Source organism: Thamnophis elegans, chromosome 16, assembly GCF_009769535.1.
Source record: "Thamnophis elegans isolate rThaEle1 chromosome 16, rThaEle1.pri, whole genome shotgun sequence".
Classification (NCBI taxonomy): Eukaryota; Metazoa; Chordata; class Lepidosauria; order Squamata; family Colubridae; genus Thamnophis; species Thamnophis elegans.
This window is the reverse complement of record NC_045556.1, coordinates 19096493-19116347: the sequence shown is the minus strand read 5'-3', so window position 1 is coordinate 19116347 and position 19855 is coordinate 19096493. Positions and strand designations below refer to the sequence as shown.

At 40.6% G+C, this 19855-nt stretch overlaps 1 protein-coding gene across 1 annotated transcript in view; it reads right to left on the bottom strand.

The window, feature by feature from the left end:
• Positions 1–19855, bottom strand: part of MCTP2 (multiple C2 and transmembrane domain containing 2) — a 158202-nt gene that overhangs the window by 51413 nt on the left and 86934 nt on the right. Inside the window, exons 11-14 of the mRNA XM_032233653.1 lie at positions 14940–15126; positions 13544–13637; positions 13251–13353; positions 12331–12433 (exon numbers count right to left, since the gene is read on the bottom strand). Coding sequence (XP_032089544.1) covers positions 12331–12433; positions 13251–13353; positions 13544–13637; positions 14940–15126 — 487 coding nt within the window. The remainder of the gene's footprint in view (positions 1–12330; positions 12434–13250; positions 13354–13543; positions 13638–14939; positions 15127–19855) is intronic.

The following is a 19855-nucleotide window of genomic DNA, read 5'->3' as shown; positions in this document are numbered from 1 at the left end:
TCGGCACGCTGTTGTCGGCACGCTTTTGACATCGCGGTTTTAGCGCCGCGGTTTTGTCAGCGCGCTTTTGACGTTCGCGCATTTGTTGGGTCACGCTATAGTGTATTAGTATTAGTATTTGAAGGTTGACTCAGCCTTCCCTCCTTCCGAGGTGGGTAAAATGAGGACCCAGATTGTAGGGGGCAAGAGGCTGACTCTGTAAACTGCTTAGAGAGAGTTGTAAAACACTGTGAAGCAGTATATACTGTAAGTCTAAGTGCTTTTGCTGTCTGTCTCCCTCCGTCCCTCCCTCTTTCTTTCTTTCCTTCCTTCCTTCCCAGTGGTTAGAATGGAGTATTGCAGGCTGACACTGCCCACTACAAGGAGTTCTATCCTGACCAGCTCAAGGTTGACTCAGCCTTCCCTCCTTCCGAGGTGGGTAAAATGAGGACCCAGATTGTAGGGGGCAAGAGGCTGACTCTGCAAACTACTTAGAGAGGGCTGTAAAAAGCAGTATATTCGTCTAAATACTATTGCTATGCTATTGCTATTAGTATTAGTATAGCATTAGTGTCACATTCTATTCTATTCTATTTTTTAATATTATTTTTTATTATACAATTTTCTTTCTTAAATATAAAATTTCCATATCCACAATGGCAGTGTACTGACAGGGTATAATCTCTTTTAAATAGAAATAATAAATCTTATACACACAGTATAGCTGTAATTCTATTCTATTCTCAAGTCAAACTTGTTTTCAACAGCAGTGATTCACTTATTAACTGTGGCAAGAAAGGTCATAAAAGTGGGGCAAAATTCACTGAATGAATGTTTCACTTAACAAATGCCACAGAAATTTTGGGCTCAGTTCTGGTCGCAAGTTGAGGACAACTGCAATCCTCAAAGCACAACAGCTACCCCAAATCCAGGAACCTTCAATTCTACCCTCCCTCCATGATTATCCCCAAGTATGCTGAATCTACAAAATCATAACTGGAAAAAATATTCACACCTACTCAGAGAGACAAAATAAATACACATGACCAAAATACAGTAAATGGATTCCTATAAATAGTTTGATGGAGCCTGGAATATAAAATGTATTTCTAAGATTCTAATTTGTTTGTTGCCTTCTGTTGTGCTAAATGGGAGGTAAAAAAAAAAAAATCATCTCAAACCATTTGGCTCATCAGGAAAGGTGGCTTTGGCTTTTTTAAAAAAATATGAGAGGAAAATATACATTATACATGGTACAATAAGGATTGATTACACATTTGGTTTCTGCTCTGTCACCCTCCCTTCTCAACTCCGGGCCCTGCTTTTAAGATGGGAAATAACTGGATTCAAAATAATGTAACATGAAAGCTGTCATGAAAGGCCGGGGGGGGAGGGGGGGCGGGAATCGTCTTTGGCAGAACAAAATATCCAAAGATGATTATGAAATTGCAGCCGCATTTTAAGATGCTTTCGCAAAAGCCTCGTTAAGATTTAAGGAAAGAGTTCGTTAAGTTCAACAGCATCTGGAACAGTCATGAGTTTATACGGTTTCATGACAGGTAAGAGACTTCAGTTCATTCGCAAGAAGGAGATGTTTGTTTGCTTGTTTGTTTGTTTGCTCATTCATTCATTCATTCATTCATTCATTCATTCATTCATTTATTTTCTATAGCCAGTCATCTCAGTCCATGACTCTGGACAACTTGCAATTCAAATTGTCTGCCTGCCTACCTCTATCTATCTATCTATCTACCTACCTACCTACCTACCTACCTACCTACCTACCTACCTACCTACCTATACATATTCATTCCCCCCCCCTCTCTCTCTCTGTTACTAACTTAACAACTGCAGTGATTCACTTAATCCACTGAGGCAAGAAAACAGGGAAAAATTCACGTAACAACTATCTCACTTAGCAACAGAAATTTTGGCCCATAAGTTGAGGATCACTTGTACTTAGCAATACAGCCAGGAAACGAGTCCCTTAAGCACTCCAAACATGGAAACATAGCCAAGTTTTTCCAGCGTTACAAAAGACTAATAGATTTGGGGGGCCATTCTGATCCCCAAAGGGAGAATGCTTCATAGAGAAAAATCTCAGTTTCTAAGTCCTTGACAGCTGATGCTCTTTGGGTGATGGGATCTGCAGCACATTCCCTCTGCTCAATATAATTGGACAAGTGGAGACCTCTTGAAATTTTCTTCTGGAGATGAGCAGGAGGTCAAGGTTCCAACTGATAACCCAACCAAAGCATGCACCATCGAGATGATCCAATCTCTCTATGCAAAACTTTATTGAGTACATCATTTCTGTACGTTTGAAGGCAAAACCAGACCTAGATGTTTCCTGCACTAACTCCTATAGTTAAAAGTTCAAATTCTACCACCCTCTCATTGGCTCGGGTCACGTTGTCCAATACAGTCTCCGGATATTGTTGTGGGAAAGTCTTTTTTGGCTTCTGTAAACCCCTGCCGAAATGTCCTTGGTTCTCATGCCGACATCTTGATCTCTGGACCATTTTCTATGAAATGGGCGGTGGGTCAAAGGCGCTGAGCTTGTCGATCAGAAAGGTCATCAGTTCGAATCCTTAGCACCGCGTAACGGAGTGAGCTCCCGTGACTTGTCCCAGGTTCTGCCAACCTAGCAGTTCGAAAGCACGTAAAAAATGCAAGTAGAAAAATAGGAACCACCTTTGGTGGGAAGGTAACAGCATTCCGTGCATCTTTGCCATTTAGTCATGCCAGCCACATGACCATGGAAGCATCTTCGGATAGTGCTGGCTCTTTGGCTTTGAAATGGAGATGAGCACCACCCCCTAGAGTCAGGGACGACTAGCACATATGTGCGAGGGGAACCTTTACATTTACCTTAAATCCCTGCCAAAATGTCCTTGATTCTCACCCCAACATCTCAATCTCTGGATCATTTTCTATCTCCCTCTGCCTCCCCCATCATTTGTTGGCAAGCTGAGATGCAATAATAATAATTTTCAACAGAAAAAATCTTTTGAAGTCTTTCACACCAGCAAACACCCAGTCCATGTTGGGCTTTTAATGTAATACCAGGCTGAACTGTGCTTTTTCTCCCTTCAAGAAATGTAGATCTCTCTCTCTCTCTATCTCTCCCTCCCTCCCTCCCTCTCTCTCTCTCTCTCTCTCTCTCTCTCTCATTCTCTCATTCTCTCAATTAGAAAGAGGGGGGGCTAACCTCCCACTGCTTCCACCTTCTTTTCTGTTCAACGATTATATGACTGGACACCTTTGCATCATTAGCTGACCAATAGCAAGGCAGAGAGTCATTGCAAATCAAATAAGATGGCAACTTCCACATTAGAGCAGAGCGGCAGATTATAAATCAAATAAATAAGAGGATGCACAATCAGTCACTGTTGCGAACTAAGAAATTAAAAAAGAAAAAAGCCATTGGTGTAATTTAATCGTTCTTTCAGGCTTTATTCAGTTTAGACAACAGGTTTCAGAGATGTGCTTGCCACATTTAGAGATGGGCAAAAGGTGGAATAAAGACTGAAGGGGAAAGAAAGAGTTTTCTGGAGCTTTGGTGAAGAAAGTTTTTTTTTTAAAAAAAAATGCAGGGAATGTTTAAGAAAATTGCATGTTTCTCACCAGCCTTTGCTTCCAAAATTAATACTTAAGTGCTTACACAGGACTCTTTACGGCAGGGGTCCCCAACTCCAAGTCACCAGCCCCACTACCGGTCTGTGGCTTGTAGAAGAGGTACTAATACCACTCTATAAAGCCTTAGTAAGACCACACCTAGAATACTGCATCCAGTTTTGGTCACCACATTATAAAAAGATGTGTAGACTCTAGAAAGAGCACAGAGAAGAACAACCAAGATGATCAGGGGACTGGAGGCTAAAACATCCGATGAACGGTTGCAGGAACTTGGCATGGCTAGTCTAGTGAAGAGAAGGACCAGGGGAGACATGATAGCAATTTTTCAATATGTGAGGGGCTGCCACAGAGGGGAGGGGGTCAAGCTATTTTCCAAAGGCCAGACAAGAAATAATGGATGGAAACTGAACAAGGAGAGATTCCACCTGGAAATAAGGAGAAAATTTCTAACAGTGAGAACAATCAACCCATGGAACAAAAGTTGCCTTCAGAAATTGTGGAAGCTTCATCACTGGAGGCTTTCTGGAGCGTGCCTACCAGCGTGCCTACCGTCCTGTCTTACTGTCCCCTGTTATCTGTATTTACTTCCTTTGTTCATGTTTATGTTCATACCTACACTTGTTACCTTGTACATGTTTGACAAACAACCAAATAAATAAATGAAATTCTTCACGTGAAGACTTGCAAACTGAATGTGTAAATGAAGATTCGATCATCCAGGCCAACAGTTATCTAAAAAAGGTTAAATCACGGCAACTGGACCAAAGTTTATTCCAAAATTGTATCCTCTAAAGAGCCCTGCAGAATATTAGGCTTCAGGCCAGACTTTGCCCCAGCTTAATGGATAAGATTTGCTCAGCCATTTGTACGAAACCTGCCAGGTGAAATGGATGTGTGGGAATTCAGCACTATTATGGAGGGCCAGTGCTACCTCTATGAAGCATCAAGCCTTCTTGACCGCTGGAGAGTTTTAATGAAACGGGAAAACGTTGGAAGTGCTGATACTAAACAGGGCACTAAGAGCTCTTAGAGGGGAATGTTAAAGCTTGGGTTGCTCTCGTCTGCAAGAAAAACGAGTTGGCAATTCTTCTCCCTTTTTACACACACACACACACAAACACACACACACCCCAACTCCCACAAGTATTTTATTTACAGAAGCACATCTGGCTTCAATGCAGATGCAGGCTCCGTGGTTGAAAGCATGGCACACAATGGTTCCAGCAGAACTCAAGATTTGCCACCGCTGGTTAACAGCTGCAAGGAATCATTCTCCTATCTGAGCAGGAATTCATCATGGGGCCAACCCAGGAAATTGCTGTCCAAATGTTGTGTACAAGTTCTCTACCACATTCTGGGGCTGTTTCCCGCCCCCTGACTTCCTTCTGTGAATTATCAGCCACTTAAGGAAATCTTTATGATGGTTCATGTAGATCATCACAGAAGACTCAGCCGATTCTTGAATTTTTACAAACTACTTCCTTCAACAAACTACTTTCCTTTAAGCAAAACAGAAGGGGGTAGAGAAAGAGGAGAGAAATGTAACTTGCCCTTGAGAAAGAACGCAACAATTAGCATTCAGTTAGCAGATTCAATGGGGATTTCAGGATTTGTGAAGTAGTTCTAGGCTTACCTGTTTAGAAAAAACTTTATTCAGTGGTGCTCAGTCACAGCAAATTATGGGATTATAATCCTAAATAAATTTCTACTTGCTAGGCACAATGTAGGTTTTCAGTTTGGGTTAAGTTTACTGGGCCAAAGGGATACAAGAAAGTAAAGCCCAGACCAGTGGTCGGATTCAGCCGGTTCGCACCTATTTGGGAGAACCGGTTGTTAACTTTCTAAGCAGTTCAGATAACCAGTTGTTGGAAGAAATCTTCTTTTGTTTTTTTCCACTCTACAGGGCTAATCCTGCAAGGGAAGCAGGAAGGAAACATTCTGGGGTTGTTTCTAGCTTCATCTTTATTATCCTGCTTACAGAAATTGCCTCTCTGGTTAACCCTCATTGCATCATAACAGCTAAGGCAAAGCGCCCATCGACCTGAGTGATGTTGAGTTGGCCACGCCCATCCAGTCACATGACCACTGATCCCTGCCTACCCAGCTGGTCATCAGGGCAGAGAACCGGTTGTTAAATTATTTGAATCCCACCACTGGCCCAGACCCTCATTTTTTGAAGAAAAAAAATGTCATTGAACTGACAATGTTCAACTTCTCTTTTAGTCTAGTAATCACTGCTATGGTAGCACAATCTCTACTCAAACTTTCCTTCCTTCATTCCTTCCTCATTTACTCACTCCTTTCTTTTTTTCTTTCTTTCCTTTCCCTTCCTTCATTTTTCTTTTTTTTCCCTCTTGCTTTCTCTTTCTTTCTCCCACCCTCTCCTCCCTCCTCCCTTCCTTCCTGTCATGCTCATAAGTGATACAAAGCTCTATCATATAATGATGCTGTTATATCATTTCTACATTGCATCTAGCCAACCTGATCTAATTACGTATGGACACTTTAAAAAAACAACGAAGTCCATTCAGAGTGAGGACCATGCTGCTTAACACACTGACACTGTCATTAGATTAAATATACAGTGGATAAAGTGTAAGATTCACAAAAAAATGCAAGTTACTTTTGGTGGCCTTATTTATTAAACTCCTAGCTGATAACCCTGCATTGCCTGGGTATTTATTTATCAATCCTATATTAGACAGGAAAAGCCCTGATTTCAGTGACAATTAAATTAGTTCCAAATGTTTTCCCTGTGCCTCCAGAAGCATCAAGAAAAGTGATACCAACTTAATTCATAATGTTGGATTTTCCCCCTTACCAGAGGGAGCCTTACCAGAGGGAGCCACCTTGTGAAGGGGTTACCATGGCAACTGCACTGTGCTGTACAGTAGAAGCCATTTTACAGCAGTACAGTAGAAGCCATTGTAAGGCACAACACACTGTATTTTAGCAGAACATACACCCCGAGGGATGTTAGGGGTGTCTTACTCCCACAGTATTGTTTCCAGAGGGTGTGTAATCTGTGTATCAAAATTGGTTGAAATTGGTTGAGGAGTTCCAGAGTTATGCTGGAACATAGAAACACACACAGCCATTTTGATAGATAGATGATAGGTAGATGATAGATAGATGGATAGATGATAGATAGATAGATAGGTAGGTAGGTAGGTAGGTAGGTAGGTAGGTAGGTAGGTAGGTAGATAGATAGATAGATAGATAGATAGATAGATAGATAGATAGATAGATAGATAGATAGATAGATGATAGATAGATCTCCAACATAAAGAAAAATACCAAAGCAGATAATCATCATCGCTCTCTATAGTCCAAAAGAAAAATTCAGAAAGTTCCATCCCTTCTTTTCACAAACCACATTTTCCCAGTCAGAACAACAAACCCAGATATGATGGGACTGCTTTTAACCACATATGCTTTAAAAAAATCTATAGAATGCAGTCCTAAAACATCTGGATCTAAGCTGTCACTCTCTGTTCCATCTCTGTAACACAAGGAAGGCCTTTTTCCCCTCCTCTTGTTTCAACAACCATTTCAGCGCATTGTTCACTGGGGATGTGCAAAGCAAACCAATTCCAGATCGTTCTGCTGTCAGATTGGTTGAGTTTTGCACATTGCTGTTCTTTGCTCCATTTGCTAGGACCCACCAAAGCACAAATAAAGGAAGATGAGAATTGGATCTAGTCTCAGGCAACCAGCTGGATGCCCTTGAAATATTAATTTATTTACTTATTGTATTTCAAACCCATCCACTATCCAGATTTCTCAAAGCAGGTTAGAAAGTGACTAGAATCATCAAAAGGGTTTGGAAACATCGGGGGGGGGGGGAGATAAAAAGATTCAAACAACGAAGCCAATGCAAAACAACCAATAGCCCAAGAAGAACTGTTTCAATGTTAATTAAAAAAAAAAAAACCAGTCTGATCTTTTACCATTTATACACTAGTGTGATTGTCCTCCTACAATATTTGAGCATAAAACAGGAGCTAAACATTAAATTCAATTCAACTCATAAATTGCCTAAGAAAGAGAGGAAAGTTTTAGTTTCATGCTAGAAAAAAAGTTTATTTTATTGCTAATTTTAAGCTGTCTTTTCCACTTACTGTGTTCTAATTCTCTGGTTTTGGTTTCAAAATTATGTTAGCCACTTGAAGTACTCCCTAGATGCAGAAAAGCATCTATTAAGTAAGTAAAATAATGCAGATACTCCTCGTCTTGCAACCCCAATTGGTATCAGAATTTCAGTTGGTAAGCAACATGGTTCTTAAGAGAGACACATCAATTTTACAAACATATTTTTTTGGTGCAGTCATTCAGCAAATCACACAATCGTGAAGTAAATCCAGCTTACCAATTGCCAAGCAATCAAATTTTGATCACATGACTGGGTTGATATTACAATGGTTGCAAGCTGAATAATTGCAAAACACATGGCTGTTAAGTCCAGCACTGCCTGAAATTAAATAAATGCCATCCAGAATTAAGCATTCGGGCCCTGTTTCTCTAGACAGCTCTGAGTGGTTCATCCGACAGAAGGTGTTCCTTGAGATAACCTAGCCTCAGGGTCTTTCAGGCTTTAGCAGAAGGATAGAATCAAGATCACTTGAATTATTAGTACCATTTTATAAAGCCTTAATAAGACCGCACTTAGAATACTGCATCCAAGTTTAGTCACCATATTATAAAAAAGATGTTGAGACACTGGAAAGAGTGCAGAAAAGAGCAACAAAGATGGTTAAGGGGCTGGAGGCTAAAATATAAGAAGGATGCTTGCAAGAATTGGGTTTGTCTATAGTGAAAAGAACAACACGATAGAAGTGTTTCAATATTTGAGGGGTTGCCACAAAGAAGAGGGGTCAACATATTTTCCAAAGCATCAGAAGGCAAGACAAGAAGCAATGGATGAAAATTAATCAAGGAGAGAAGCAACCTAGAATTAATGAGAAACTTCTTAACAGGGAGAACTATTAACCAGTGTAATGGCTTGCCTTCAGAAGTTTTGGTTGCTCCATCACTTTTAAGGAGAGTTTGGACAGGAATGATATAGGAATGCTTGAGCAGGGTGTTGGACTAGAAGATCTCCGAGATCCCTTACAACTCTGTTATTGTCTTATTGTGTTAAACGAAGTTTTTCAATTGAGCCAGAAATACATGGCAATATTATTTGTTCTTAACACATCAGCTACGCAAGAGAGAGAAAGAGAGAGAATTAATATTCTCCTTCACTTTCTCCATCTCCAGCCACATGGACGTCTCCCTCCCTCTCACAGCCCCGTTCGGGGAAATTGTGAGGGGCTCTTGACAAACGTCTATAAAATCAAGAGGAAAGGGGAGGAAATTGAGATCTAACATATCCCTGTCAAACTCACACAGCCGGCTGCCTCTCACACAAGCCATTTGGCAAAGAGTAGCTCTCCAGGAGGCCAGCTGCTCATGCTGTTCCCGTCCAGCAGCATCAGGGATATGAGGATTTGGGGAGAAATTAACAGAGTCATCAAAAATTGAATAAAAGATGTTAAGGAGTTGTTCCTTCCCTGTAAACATCAAACGGTTCGGCGCACGACGCGAGCTTTGATAACCGTTCCAAAAAAAGGGGGGGGGGAAACGTCAAGCAAACATTGGAGAGCTTGAGATACGAAAGAAGAGGATCAAAAAGAGAATTATATCTATATATCCTTTTTATTTAAAAAGAAGAAGAAGAGATTAAACCAAGATATTTTGGGAAAGGATTGGCCAGCCTTGAAGAACAGATTCTGAAGCATCCTGTGTTTATGGCTGAGGGGGGGGGAAATTACCTCAGCAAGTTTCAGACATATAAATATATCTTCGGAGGCAGCTGTTTTTGACAATAGTGAGATTTGAGCAACATCTACCTACTCGTCTCCAAAATGTTACTGTGGGATATCTCCTAATTTTAAAAGTATGAGTTGCTCTTCCAAAGAAATTAGCCCAGCCTGCCTTTAAAAAAAAGTTTCAAAGGATAGCCGAAAGGAAAAGAAATGGAAAACTGGGGAACAGGCAGCTAAAAATACAGATGTGGGAAGAGTAATAAGTTTGAAGTGGCTCAAAGGTCAAAAAAGGAGCATTGCTGTGAAGCTGCACAATTTTCAGACTCCTTTGAAAGCAAACTCTCTGCAATTAAAACGTAGAAAGTTTTAAAGCTAGGATGAAAGCTGTGAAATTCTGAGAAGAGAAACTGTAACTTTCCTTCCGGCCACCTTGGGCAGCTGCTGATATGGTTTAATTAAAGAGGAGGGCTTCATAAAACTCCCTGGCGAAAGATGCTACAAGAGGGTGGGGTTTTTTTTGCTTTAAAAAAAAAATATCAGAAGTAGCCTTAATTAGAAAATGGAAGAAGAAATGCTTAACCCGGCTTTATCAGTGAGTCTTCAGACAGGTTCTTCAGTGTCCTGAATCTGGAAGTTGAGACGGGGCAAGTGGGATTATTATTTTTGGTTGCTTTGAAACATTTTTGCTGCTTATCCAAGTAGCTTCTTAGAACACAGAATATAGAATAACAGAGCATGGAAGAGACCTTGGAGGTCATCTATTCTAGAACTAAGGAGAAATTCTAGAACTAATGCATTCTAGAATTCTAGAACTAAAGAAAATAGATAACCTCCAAAGTCTCTTCCATATCCTGTTATTCTATATTCTATATGTGTTCTAAGAAGCTGAGCCTCTTAGAACACATATAGAATATAGAATAACAGAGTATGGAAGAGACTTTGGAGGTCATCTGTTCTAGAACTAAGGAGAAATTCTTAGCATCTTAGAACATGTATAGAATATAAAATAAAGAATAACAGAGTTGGAAGGGGCCTTGGAGGTCATCTAGAACTAAGGAGAAATTATTAGCTTCTTAGAACACTTATGGAATATAGACACAGAGTATGGAAGGGACCTTGGAGATCATCTATTCTAGAACTAAGGAGAAATTATTAGCTTCTTAGAACACGTATAGAATATAGAAAAACAGAGAATGGAAGGGGCCTTGGAAATTATCTATTCTAGAACTAAGGAGAAATTCTTAGCCTCTTAGAGCACATATAGAATATAAAATATAGAATAACAGAGAATGGAAGGGACCTGGGGTCATCTACAACTAAGGAGAAATACTTAAGTTCTTAGAACCCATACAAAATATAGAATAATAGAGTTGGAAGGGATCTTGGAGATCATCTATTCTAAAACTAAGAAGAAATTCTTAGCTTCTTAGAACACATATAATATATAGTATAACAGAGAATGGAAGGGAAATTGGAAATCATCTAGAATTAAGGAGAAATCTCTTAACAGTGAAAACCATTCAACAGTGGAACAGCTTGCCTTTAGAAATTGTGGGTGCGCCATCACTGGACGTTTTTAAGAAGGGATTGAACAACCACTATTCTGGAATGTTATAGGGTCTTCTGCTTGAACAGGGAGCTTGACTAGAAGACCTACGAAGTCCCTTCCAAGTCTGTTATTCTGCATTCTATGTTCTTCACAAGGATAGTACTCTGGAACAGCATTGCAGCTGTATTAAACTATGCAACCACGAGGAGGACAGTAGGTTTCCTAAATGAAATTAAGCTTAAATTGCAATTACAGAAAGCAAAGCAAACTTCCCATCCAAAACCTAATCAAGAAACATGACTGACCCAGATTTGACTCCTGGAATACAATGCATTTGAATTGCCCTTGGTACCCTCGAAACACTGCATCTGCTTTGAATCTGAACAAATACTGAAAGTACCTAGAAAACAGGCTCTACTAATTAAGGGTCACTCAAAGTACCCTGGAGAAAAGAGTGACCATGTTTGCATAGTCCTGCACACACCCAACAGTGAAGTATGCAAGAGAGTAAACAAGCAAGATACTGTTCTGATCTAGGCTTCCCAAGAGCATGAAGCAAACTCCTTATCCCGGCAAAAAACCCTTTTATTAACTTCTGCTCCTTCACATCCAGCACAGTCTTTTGAGGGAGGATTTACAGTCACAGACCTTATCTGGCTTGGAGAGCTGCCAGGCCGATATCTGCAAAACTTGGCAAGGAGTCCCGGAGAGTCACGAACCAATTAAGAGAACTAATTGTCTCCTGCAAACTCCCCTCCCCTTTCACTCCTCTTTTATTTCCTCTGGGAGGGGCCATTCATCGTCCACCTGTACCCTTACTCCCAAGTCGACTCCTGTTCTTTAGCTCTTCCCTTCATCTGGCAACTCTGCACATGCGAATACTGGAAACAGACTACAGCTGTTTGTCTGCCTCACTGATGTTTGACTCTGAAGGCAGCTAACTGCCAGAGGGCCTTGGCCCCCTCTCTGCCTTCGACACAGAGCCCTCATCCGAGCCTTCCCAGACTTCAGGACTGGCCTATGTTCCTCCCCAACCTCCTCACTGTCTGAGTCTACCACCAGCTCTGCTGGCCACTGGCGGGCCACAACAGATACAGGAATATGTTCTCAAGGAAATGCTTAGTAGATGAATCAAAGTTGCACCAGGATTCCTGTCTTCCTTGCACACAGAGAGAACATGATTGAAAGAGAATCGTTCCTACAAGGTAAAGGATTATTGCAATGCCAACATCAAGGCAGGGCTATTTGTCTTTCTGCACACATCGTTGCAGAAGGATAAGAAGGCAGCCCGTCCCACGGAGGCCATTAAAGCTGAGCTGATGTATGGAGCCAAAGCAGAGAGAAAAAATAACTTACAGACAGCAAAGGGATGGCAACTTTCCCAAGAAAGTCAGGCGACTTATCTCCATCTTCATCAAATACCATGACTTCCAGAATGTCGTGAATGTCTTTAATAGGGCTGGAAAGAGATGGGAAGAATTAGGAATTTGTATTGGTTTCCTCCACCACAGAAAGAGCTGGGCATTTGGTCATTAAGCTGCGATCACTTCGAGGTACTAAATGTGTGTTTAATGCAGATGCAATTCCTCAACATACAAGTTGGACATGGATCCAATCACCTTAGTTTTATTTCTGAAAAACACGGGGATGAAGGCAACTTGGGAGATCATCTAACATCTCATCCAGTTGTTACTCTGCGGGTAAATGCCATAATTCTTAAAAAAATATATATAAAGTACTGCTTTCTGGAGAAAGTACATCCTAAGCTCAGTAATAAAGGTAAAGGTTCCCCTCGCATATATATGCTAGTCGTTCCTGACTCTAGGGGGCAGTGCTCATCTCTGTTTCAAAGCCGAAGAGCCAGCGCTGTCCAAAGATGTCTCCATGGTCATGTGGCCGGCATGACTAAACACCGAAGGCACACGGAACGCTGTTACTTTCCCACCAAAGGTGATTCTTATTTTTCTACTTGCATTTTTACATGCTTTTGAACTGCTAGGTTGGCAGAAGCTGGGACAAGTAACGGGAGCTCATTCTGTTACGTGGCGCTAGGGATTCAAACCACCGAATTGCCAACCATTCTGATCGGCAAGTTCAGTGTCTTGGCCACTGAGTCACCCAGTAATACAGCCTGTTATATTTTGAAAGTACCTACATGTACCCCACCTCCTTTCCCAAGATTGGTTCCTACTCTATGGGCTCCCTCTCTCTTGGCAAGTCTAACAAATATGCCAGTCACCCCCTGCATCAGGAGTTTCAATTGCAAATCCACTTACAAAGTAAAGACCTGATTCCATTCTGGGTTGAGGTTTTTGTAAACAGTATAACTCTGAAGTCTGCTGTTCCCTAATTCCAGGACGCAGAAGGGATCACTTTTGCCTACAGGAAGAAACCAAAATCTATTACGTTCAAGAATTTTGTTCAATGAAAAGAAGCTTGCCGATATTCTGGTTAGCTTCTTGAGATATTCCCCTCTTTGTTTCTTTCCTTCCTTAATGGAATTGCATTTATGTGCAATTCAAGTCATGCTGAACAGAGTGAAAGAGAAATAAAATAAAACAATACATACCTGAAAAATCTGCAGCTAACAGATCCACCGCTTTTAAAAGTTTGACTTGCAAGAAACCGATATCCTTCATGCTTTGGAAAGAGTTCCTTAAACTCTGAAAAGAAAATCATTGTTAGAAAAACAATGCTTTGCGAGTTTTTACTTTATCTTTGACGTGTTATCTTTTAAGAGCCCATTTTTCTCAAGTCCAAATCACCAGTTAGTTAAACAAGCCTCATATTAAGTTCTTCTGATTCTTCTGATACATTTTTTGTAACACACTGATTCCTTAAATAAGAAACACATGTCTGATTTCCTACTAGCGCATAGTACCGTTAAATATTTCTAACTGTGTTTAAATATAATGTAGTGTTTGCAAACATTGTAAATTATAATGGGAGAGCTACACATATGTAAATATCCATGTATAGGTGTTTGCATATACATTTTATTTTATTTATGGTTTTTGGTTTGTGTGTGTGGATGGATGGATGGATGGATGGATGGATGGATGGATGGATGGATGGATGGATGGATGGATGGATAGATAGATAGATAGATAGATAGATAGATAGATAGATAGATAGATAGATAGATAGATAGATAGATATAATGATAGAAGTAGATAAGTAGGAGAGAGAGAGAGATGGTGGAGAGGAGGAGGATGAAATAGAAAGATAGATAGATAGATAGATAGATAGATAGATAGATAGATAGATAGAGAATGATAGAAGTAGATAAGTAGGAGAGAGAGAGAGATGGTGGAGAGGAGAAGGATGAAATAGAAAGATAGATAGATAGATAGATAGATAGATAGATAGATAGATAGATAGATAGATAGATAGATAGATAGATAGATAGGAGGAGGAGGAACAGGGAGGGAGGGAGAGAGGGGGGGAGAGAGACAAAGAGAGAAAATAACTAATCCTAATTCTATATGTACTGGAACAGAAATTATAGATTTGCCCATTGGCTGAAAGCAAAACTCTTTATTCACATAACTCTATGTTCTTTTGGCTTTCGTTTTCCCTTCCTTGGCTCTGAAAACAGTAAAGTAACTTTTGAGTAAGGTTCAATTTTTTTTTTACTGTATAATTTGTAGCAGTGACACAAAAGTTCTTGCCCACTACTTTGGTCCTGCTAGGTTCCTGAGAACATTCCAGATCAGCTGGAGGTTGCATTTAGATTGGCAAAAACGGCTGTCATATTTTCTGTACCATTTTTTCACATGCACCCTTTGCTCAAGAGGTAGAGTCAAAAGCTGCAAGATGATGGACAGAGCACCACAATGCCCCTTTTTGTACACACAAAAAAGAAAAGGCCTTGATCACAGTGCCACGCCTGCCATATTAACTCTGCCTCTGTGTGGCTATCCCTGCTTCAAAAGAAAGTGAGAGGAACCCATCCCGAGACTCACATAACGCTGGAAAATCTGCTTTCTTTCATTGGGGTCTCCCAGGGGACACGCACACAAATCAGAGATGGACACCCCTAAGCAAGGTGCCACAGAGATCACCATCACCAAGAAACCCGGCTGTTTCTCCAGGGGCAATTCCAAACGGTTGGCTTGTTGGTCAGGGAGTCCTCCAATGTCGACTTTGCATCTAAAACATTGGAAGGCAAAAGAAAAGACTGTCACTTCGTAGCTTACATCATCATGGTCAACCCTCTATACAAAATGTTGACTTCTGTACCATGATCAACATCGGATGGAGGGCTAAGGATTTATAAGGTGCTCTGAAACCCTCCAAGAACTAGGTACAACTTTCCCACTTCAAAGGACGCAACTAATTTTGCTTTTCTGCCCCAAAATTACTAGTTCGTTTAATGTCTATGGAGACTCTCAATCATCCAGGTGATGGTGGTCCCAATGGTGCTGTTTCCAAAAGGCAATTGGACTTTCTTGGGGGGAGGGGTTCCCTTGAAAAGGTTTTGATTCTCCTCCAAGAAGCTTCTTCAGTTCTGAAGAACTGAACAGAATTAAAGAAGCTTCTTGGAGGAGAAGTGAAACGTTTTCAAGGTAAAGAGGGAAAAAGTTCAGTTGCCTTTTGGAAAAAGCACCGTTGGGATAGTTTCTTTAACCCACAGACCCAAAACATTTCTTGGAGAACTGGACTTTCTTGGGGGGGGGGGGTGTTCCTTTGAAAAGGTTTTGATTCTCCTCCAAGAAGCTTCTTCAGTTCTGAAGAACTAAATAGAACTAAAGAAAAAAGTTCAGTTGCCTTTTGGAAAAAGCACCGTTGGGATAGTTTCTTTAATCCATGGGCCCAAAACATTTCTTGGAGAAAAATGCACCCCTGAATAAACTCTGTTTCAGAAAGTGGTGGTGAAAAAGAATTAGAGACATTTAAAGAGCAGAGTTCTTAATTAGGAACTTTGTAAGATTCAAACTGGGGAAATCTGCAGTGCAAAGAACAATATTTTCTCATATTAAGAACAAATAATCAAATCAGGAGAACTGACATTCAATATTACACTATTGGGGAATCTGCAGATAAACGTCCAAGAAACATTGTGTCTGAAAAATGGATGCATTGTGTTTGAACAGACTCTTTTAAAAACATTTAAAAGTGGATGGGTCCTTGTTTTGAGGCAGATGATCAAGATCTAGTTTAATGAAAAGAAGAACCCAGCTATAGGTAAATAATGATTACTAATGACAACAATACATATAGATATATCAGTTTGATAATATGAATTTTTATATAAACAATATATGGAGATTATGAGAGGAGGTTTAAAAGCTTTATCTGGAATATGTTATAAAGATGTATTGTGATTGGATGATTTTAGGATGATTTAATGGAATGTTATTATATAATCCTATTCTAGATTTTGAACATTATATATAAAAGGACGTAAAAATAATTATAATCAAATTAAGGTTAAGATATAATCATTGTGATATACATGAATATAGGTGAATTTGAAATATGTGATTTGATATGAAAAGCAGGTGGTGACTATGGAAGAGATGCATGGAAATACTGTAACTAACTGACACACTTTCTACAATTTGTAATGGAAATTTGTATTTTTATGTTTGTTTGTCTTTGTTTAAAAACAAATAAAAATTGTTTAAAAAAAGAAAAGAACTCCAGGTGACATGATAGCAGTGTTCCGATATCACAGAGGCTGAAGAGGGAGTCAAGCTATTCTCCAACAGAGAGAATGAGGGCAGGACAAGAAGCAGTGGGTGGAAACTAATCAAGGAGAGAAGCAACCTAGAACTAAGGAGGAATTTCCTGACAGTTAGAACAATTGATCAATGGAACTACTTGCCTCCAGAAGTTGTGGATGCCCCAACACTGGAAGTTTTTAAGAAGAGATTGGACAACCATTTGTCTGAAATGGGCTAGGGTTTCCTGCCTGGACAGGGAAATAGACTAGAAGACCTCCAAGGTCCCTTCCAACTCTGTTATTCTATTTTAGAAATGGGGCATTCCCCCCACCACACACACAGAAAAGGGTTTAAATGAGTCACCACTGATTCCAGTTTTCATGACAATGCACTCCAGAGAATTGCTTCCAATTCTCTGGAGTGCACCATTTGCCATTTTAAGAAGGAAGAAAAAAATGTGCACTTCTTTTAAAGATAGCCACACACACACACACAAAAAAAAAACCATTGAAGTCTTCAAAAGTGGATGAAAGGGAAGGGAGGGAGGGTGGGAATCCTTTTCAGATTCGTAGCAGTGAGAAGCCCAGTGGTGTGAGCACTCAAAGCTCTTTTTATTTGGAAGCAAATGGAGCACAACTTCCAAGGAACTCTACAGATTTCAGCTCTTACAGAAGATAAATACTCGCAGCTTCAGATCCCTGCCGGGTAATCGCAGGAGTCAAGTTTCTGGATGGTGAGAGAGAAATGGGAACAGATTTTGACAGCGGAAAGCCTGTTGAAAGGCTTTTATTTAAAGCGAGGACCTGTTAAGCGGCTGCCTTAATTAGGAGGAGGAGAAAAAGAAAGAACATCTCCTGGGAGCTTCTGCTTGGGAAACGGAGATTCTAGAGCCGGGATGGCAAACCTATGGCCCATTTTTGCTCCCAGGCTGCAGGGACGCCTACAAGGCCCAAAATGGGCACGGGTGTGTGTGCAGTGGGTAGCTATCACTGTTCTAGAGCCTGGACACTTGGCATCCACCTGCCATGACCTACAAAAAAAATCCATTTCTAAACAGCTGGTTTTGGAGAAGAAAGGAAGGCACAAAATGCTAGAGGTTTCTGCCATCTCCTTGCAAAATCTTCTGAGTGCTTCATTTTTAATAGTCAAGAGAATGAAGCACCTCAAAACATCTTGTGGAGATTCTCAGTCACCCATGTCTCAAAGGTGGGGATTTTTCCCCCCTCTTCAAAACACAACTGAACTGGTGTTTCCCCCCCCCCCTTTGAGGAAGAAAAAGAAGAAGGCGTTTCGCTTCTCATCCAAGAAGCTTCATCGGTTCTGGCAGGATGCTGGGGGCAATGGAAAGATTAGTTCTTGACAGGAGGCGGGGTTTGGGGTTGGAAAGACCGTATTTCTTTGCAGTCATCTGGTTGTTAGTGCTCTCCCTGAGAGCTCTTGAGGCCATTTGGGAAGAGTGCAAATGTGGGGGGAAAGAATCTTCTTGGAACTGCTGAAAGGACAGAGTTACAGACAGGAAATGGTCTTGTAGACGGAACACCTCAAAATGGGAATGATTTCTTCATGGCCAACCATACCCATTCCACCTTCATCTCTTGAAACCCTGCACTCAACTGTATGGTCCATTAGAGACACACAAAATATATTCGAACTGTACCAACTCAAATTGATGATATGTTGCTGCATATACAGCTGGTAATTAGTCTAGTGAAGAGAAGGACCAAGGGAGACATGATAGCAGTCTTCCAATATTTGAGGGGCTGCCACAGAGAGGAAGGGGTATTCTCCAAAGCCCCTGAAGACCCCACAAGGAATAATGGATGGAAACTGATCAAGGAGAAATTCAACCTGGAAATAAGGAGAGATTTTCTGACAGTGAGAACAATCTACCCATGAAAGAGAAGTTGTGGGAGCTTCATCACTGGCAGCTTTCAAGAAGAGACTGGACTGCCATCTGTCAGAAATGATGAAGGGTCTCCTGCTTGGGTGAGGGGTTGGACTAGGTAACCTACAAGATCACTTACAACTCTGTTAATCTGCAGAAGGAATGAAAGAATCAAAGTGTGCATTGAAGAACTGGTATTACAAAATTCTTCTTGGTGGATATGAAAATAACTCCTTGGTTGTGACACTTGAATGTTACACTGCAGTGCACAAGGGTATAAATGTACACCATCTTGAATAAATGCTTGTTCAGTTGTGGCTTGTTCTTATTGCTTATAATAAGATAAAAATGTAACAAGATGGTTATCATTGTTTATCATAAGACTGCTACATTCCAGAGAATCTTAAGCTCTTCAAAAATTGTCTTGACAGTTTCATCTGAACAGACAAAGATCAGTTCCAAAGTTCCTATGTTATGGAAGTTTCTATCCAATTTTAATTGTATGATAACACAGTTGGAAGGGACCATGGAGGTCTTCTAGTCTAACCCTGTATCATTCTGGACAAATGGCTGTCCAGTCTCTTCTTTAAAAAAAACCTCCAGTGATGGAGCACCCACGACAATTTGGAGGCAAATTGTTCCACTGATTAATTGTTTTCACTGATGGGAAATTTCTCCTTATTTCTAGGTTGGATCTCTCCTTGATTAGTTTCCATCTGGTACTTCTTGCCCTGCCCTCAGTTGCTTTGGAGAACAGATTAACCTCCCTCTTCTCTGTGTCAGCCCCTCAAATATTCGGACACTGCTATCACATCACTCCTAGTCCTCCTCTTCCTTAGACTACCCAGATCCTACAACCCTTTATCCTATGCTTTAGCCTCCATTCACTTAATCATCTTTGTTGATCTTCTCTGCATTCTTTCAAAAGTCTCAACATCTTTTTGGGATCATGGTGACCAAACTGGACACAACATTTCAAGTGTAAGCATACCAGTGCAGGGTATTAAACCTCATTCCTACAAAAGTCTTCCAATGTGAGATGGAGACTACGTTAGAATTGAGAGAGTCCAGAGGTGTTTCACGAGAAGAGAACTCCACTCCTCTGCTCGCCACAGAATACCTTATGCCACCAGGCTTGAAATTTTGGGCTTGGATAACCTAGAACTGCAAACCCCTACGGTCTGACCTAAGCGTAGTACACAAAATTATCCGCTACAATGTACTTACCTGTCAGTAACTACTTCAGCTTCAATAATACACAAGCACACAATCAATAAAAACTCAAGGTAAATCGCTCCAAACTCAATTGCAGAAAATACACATTCAG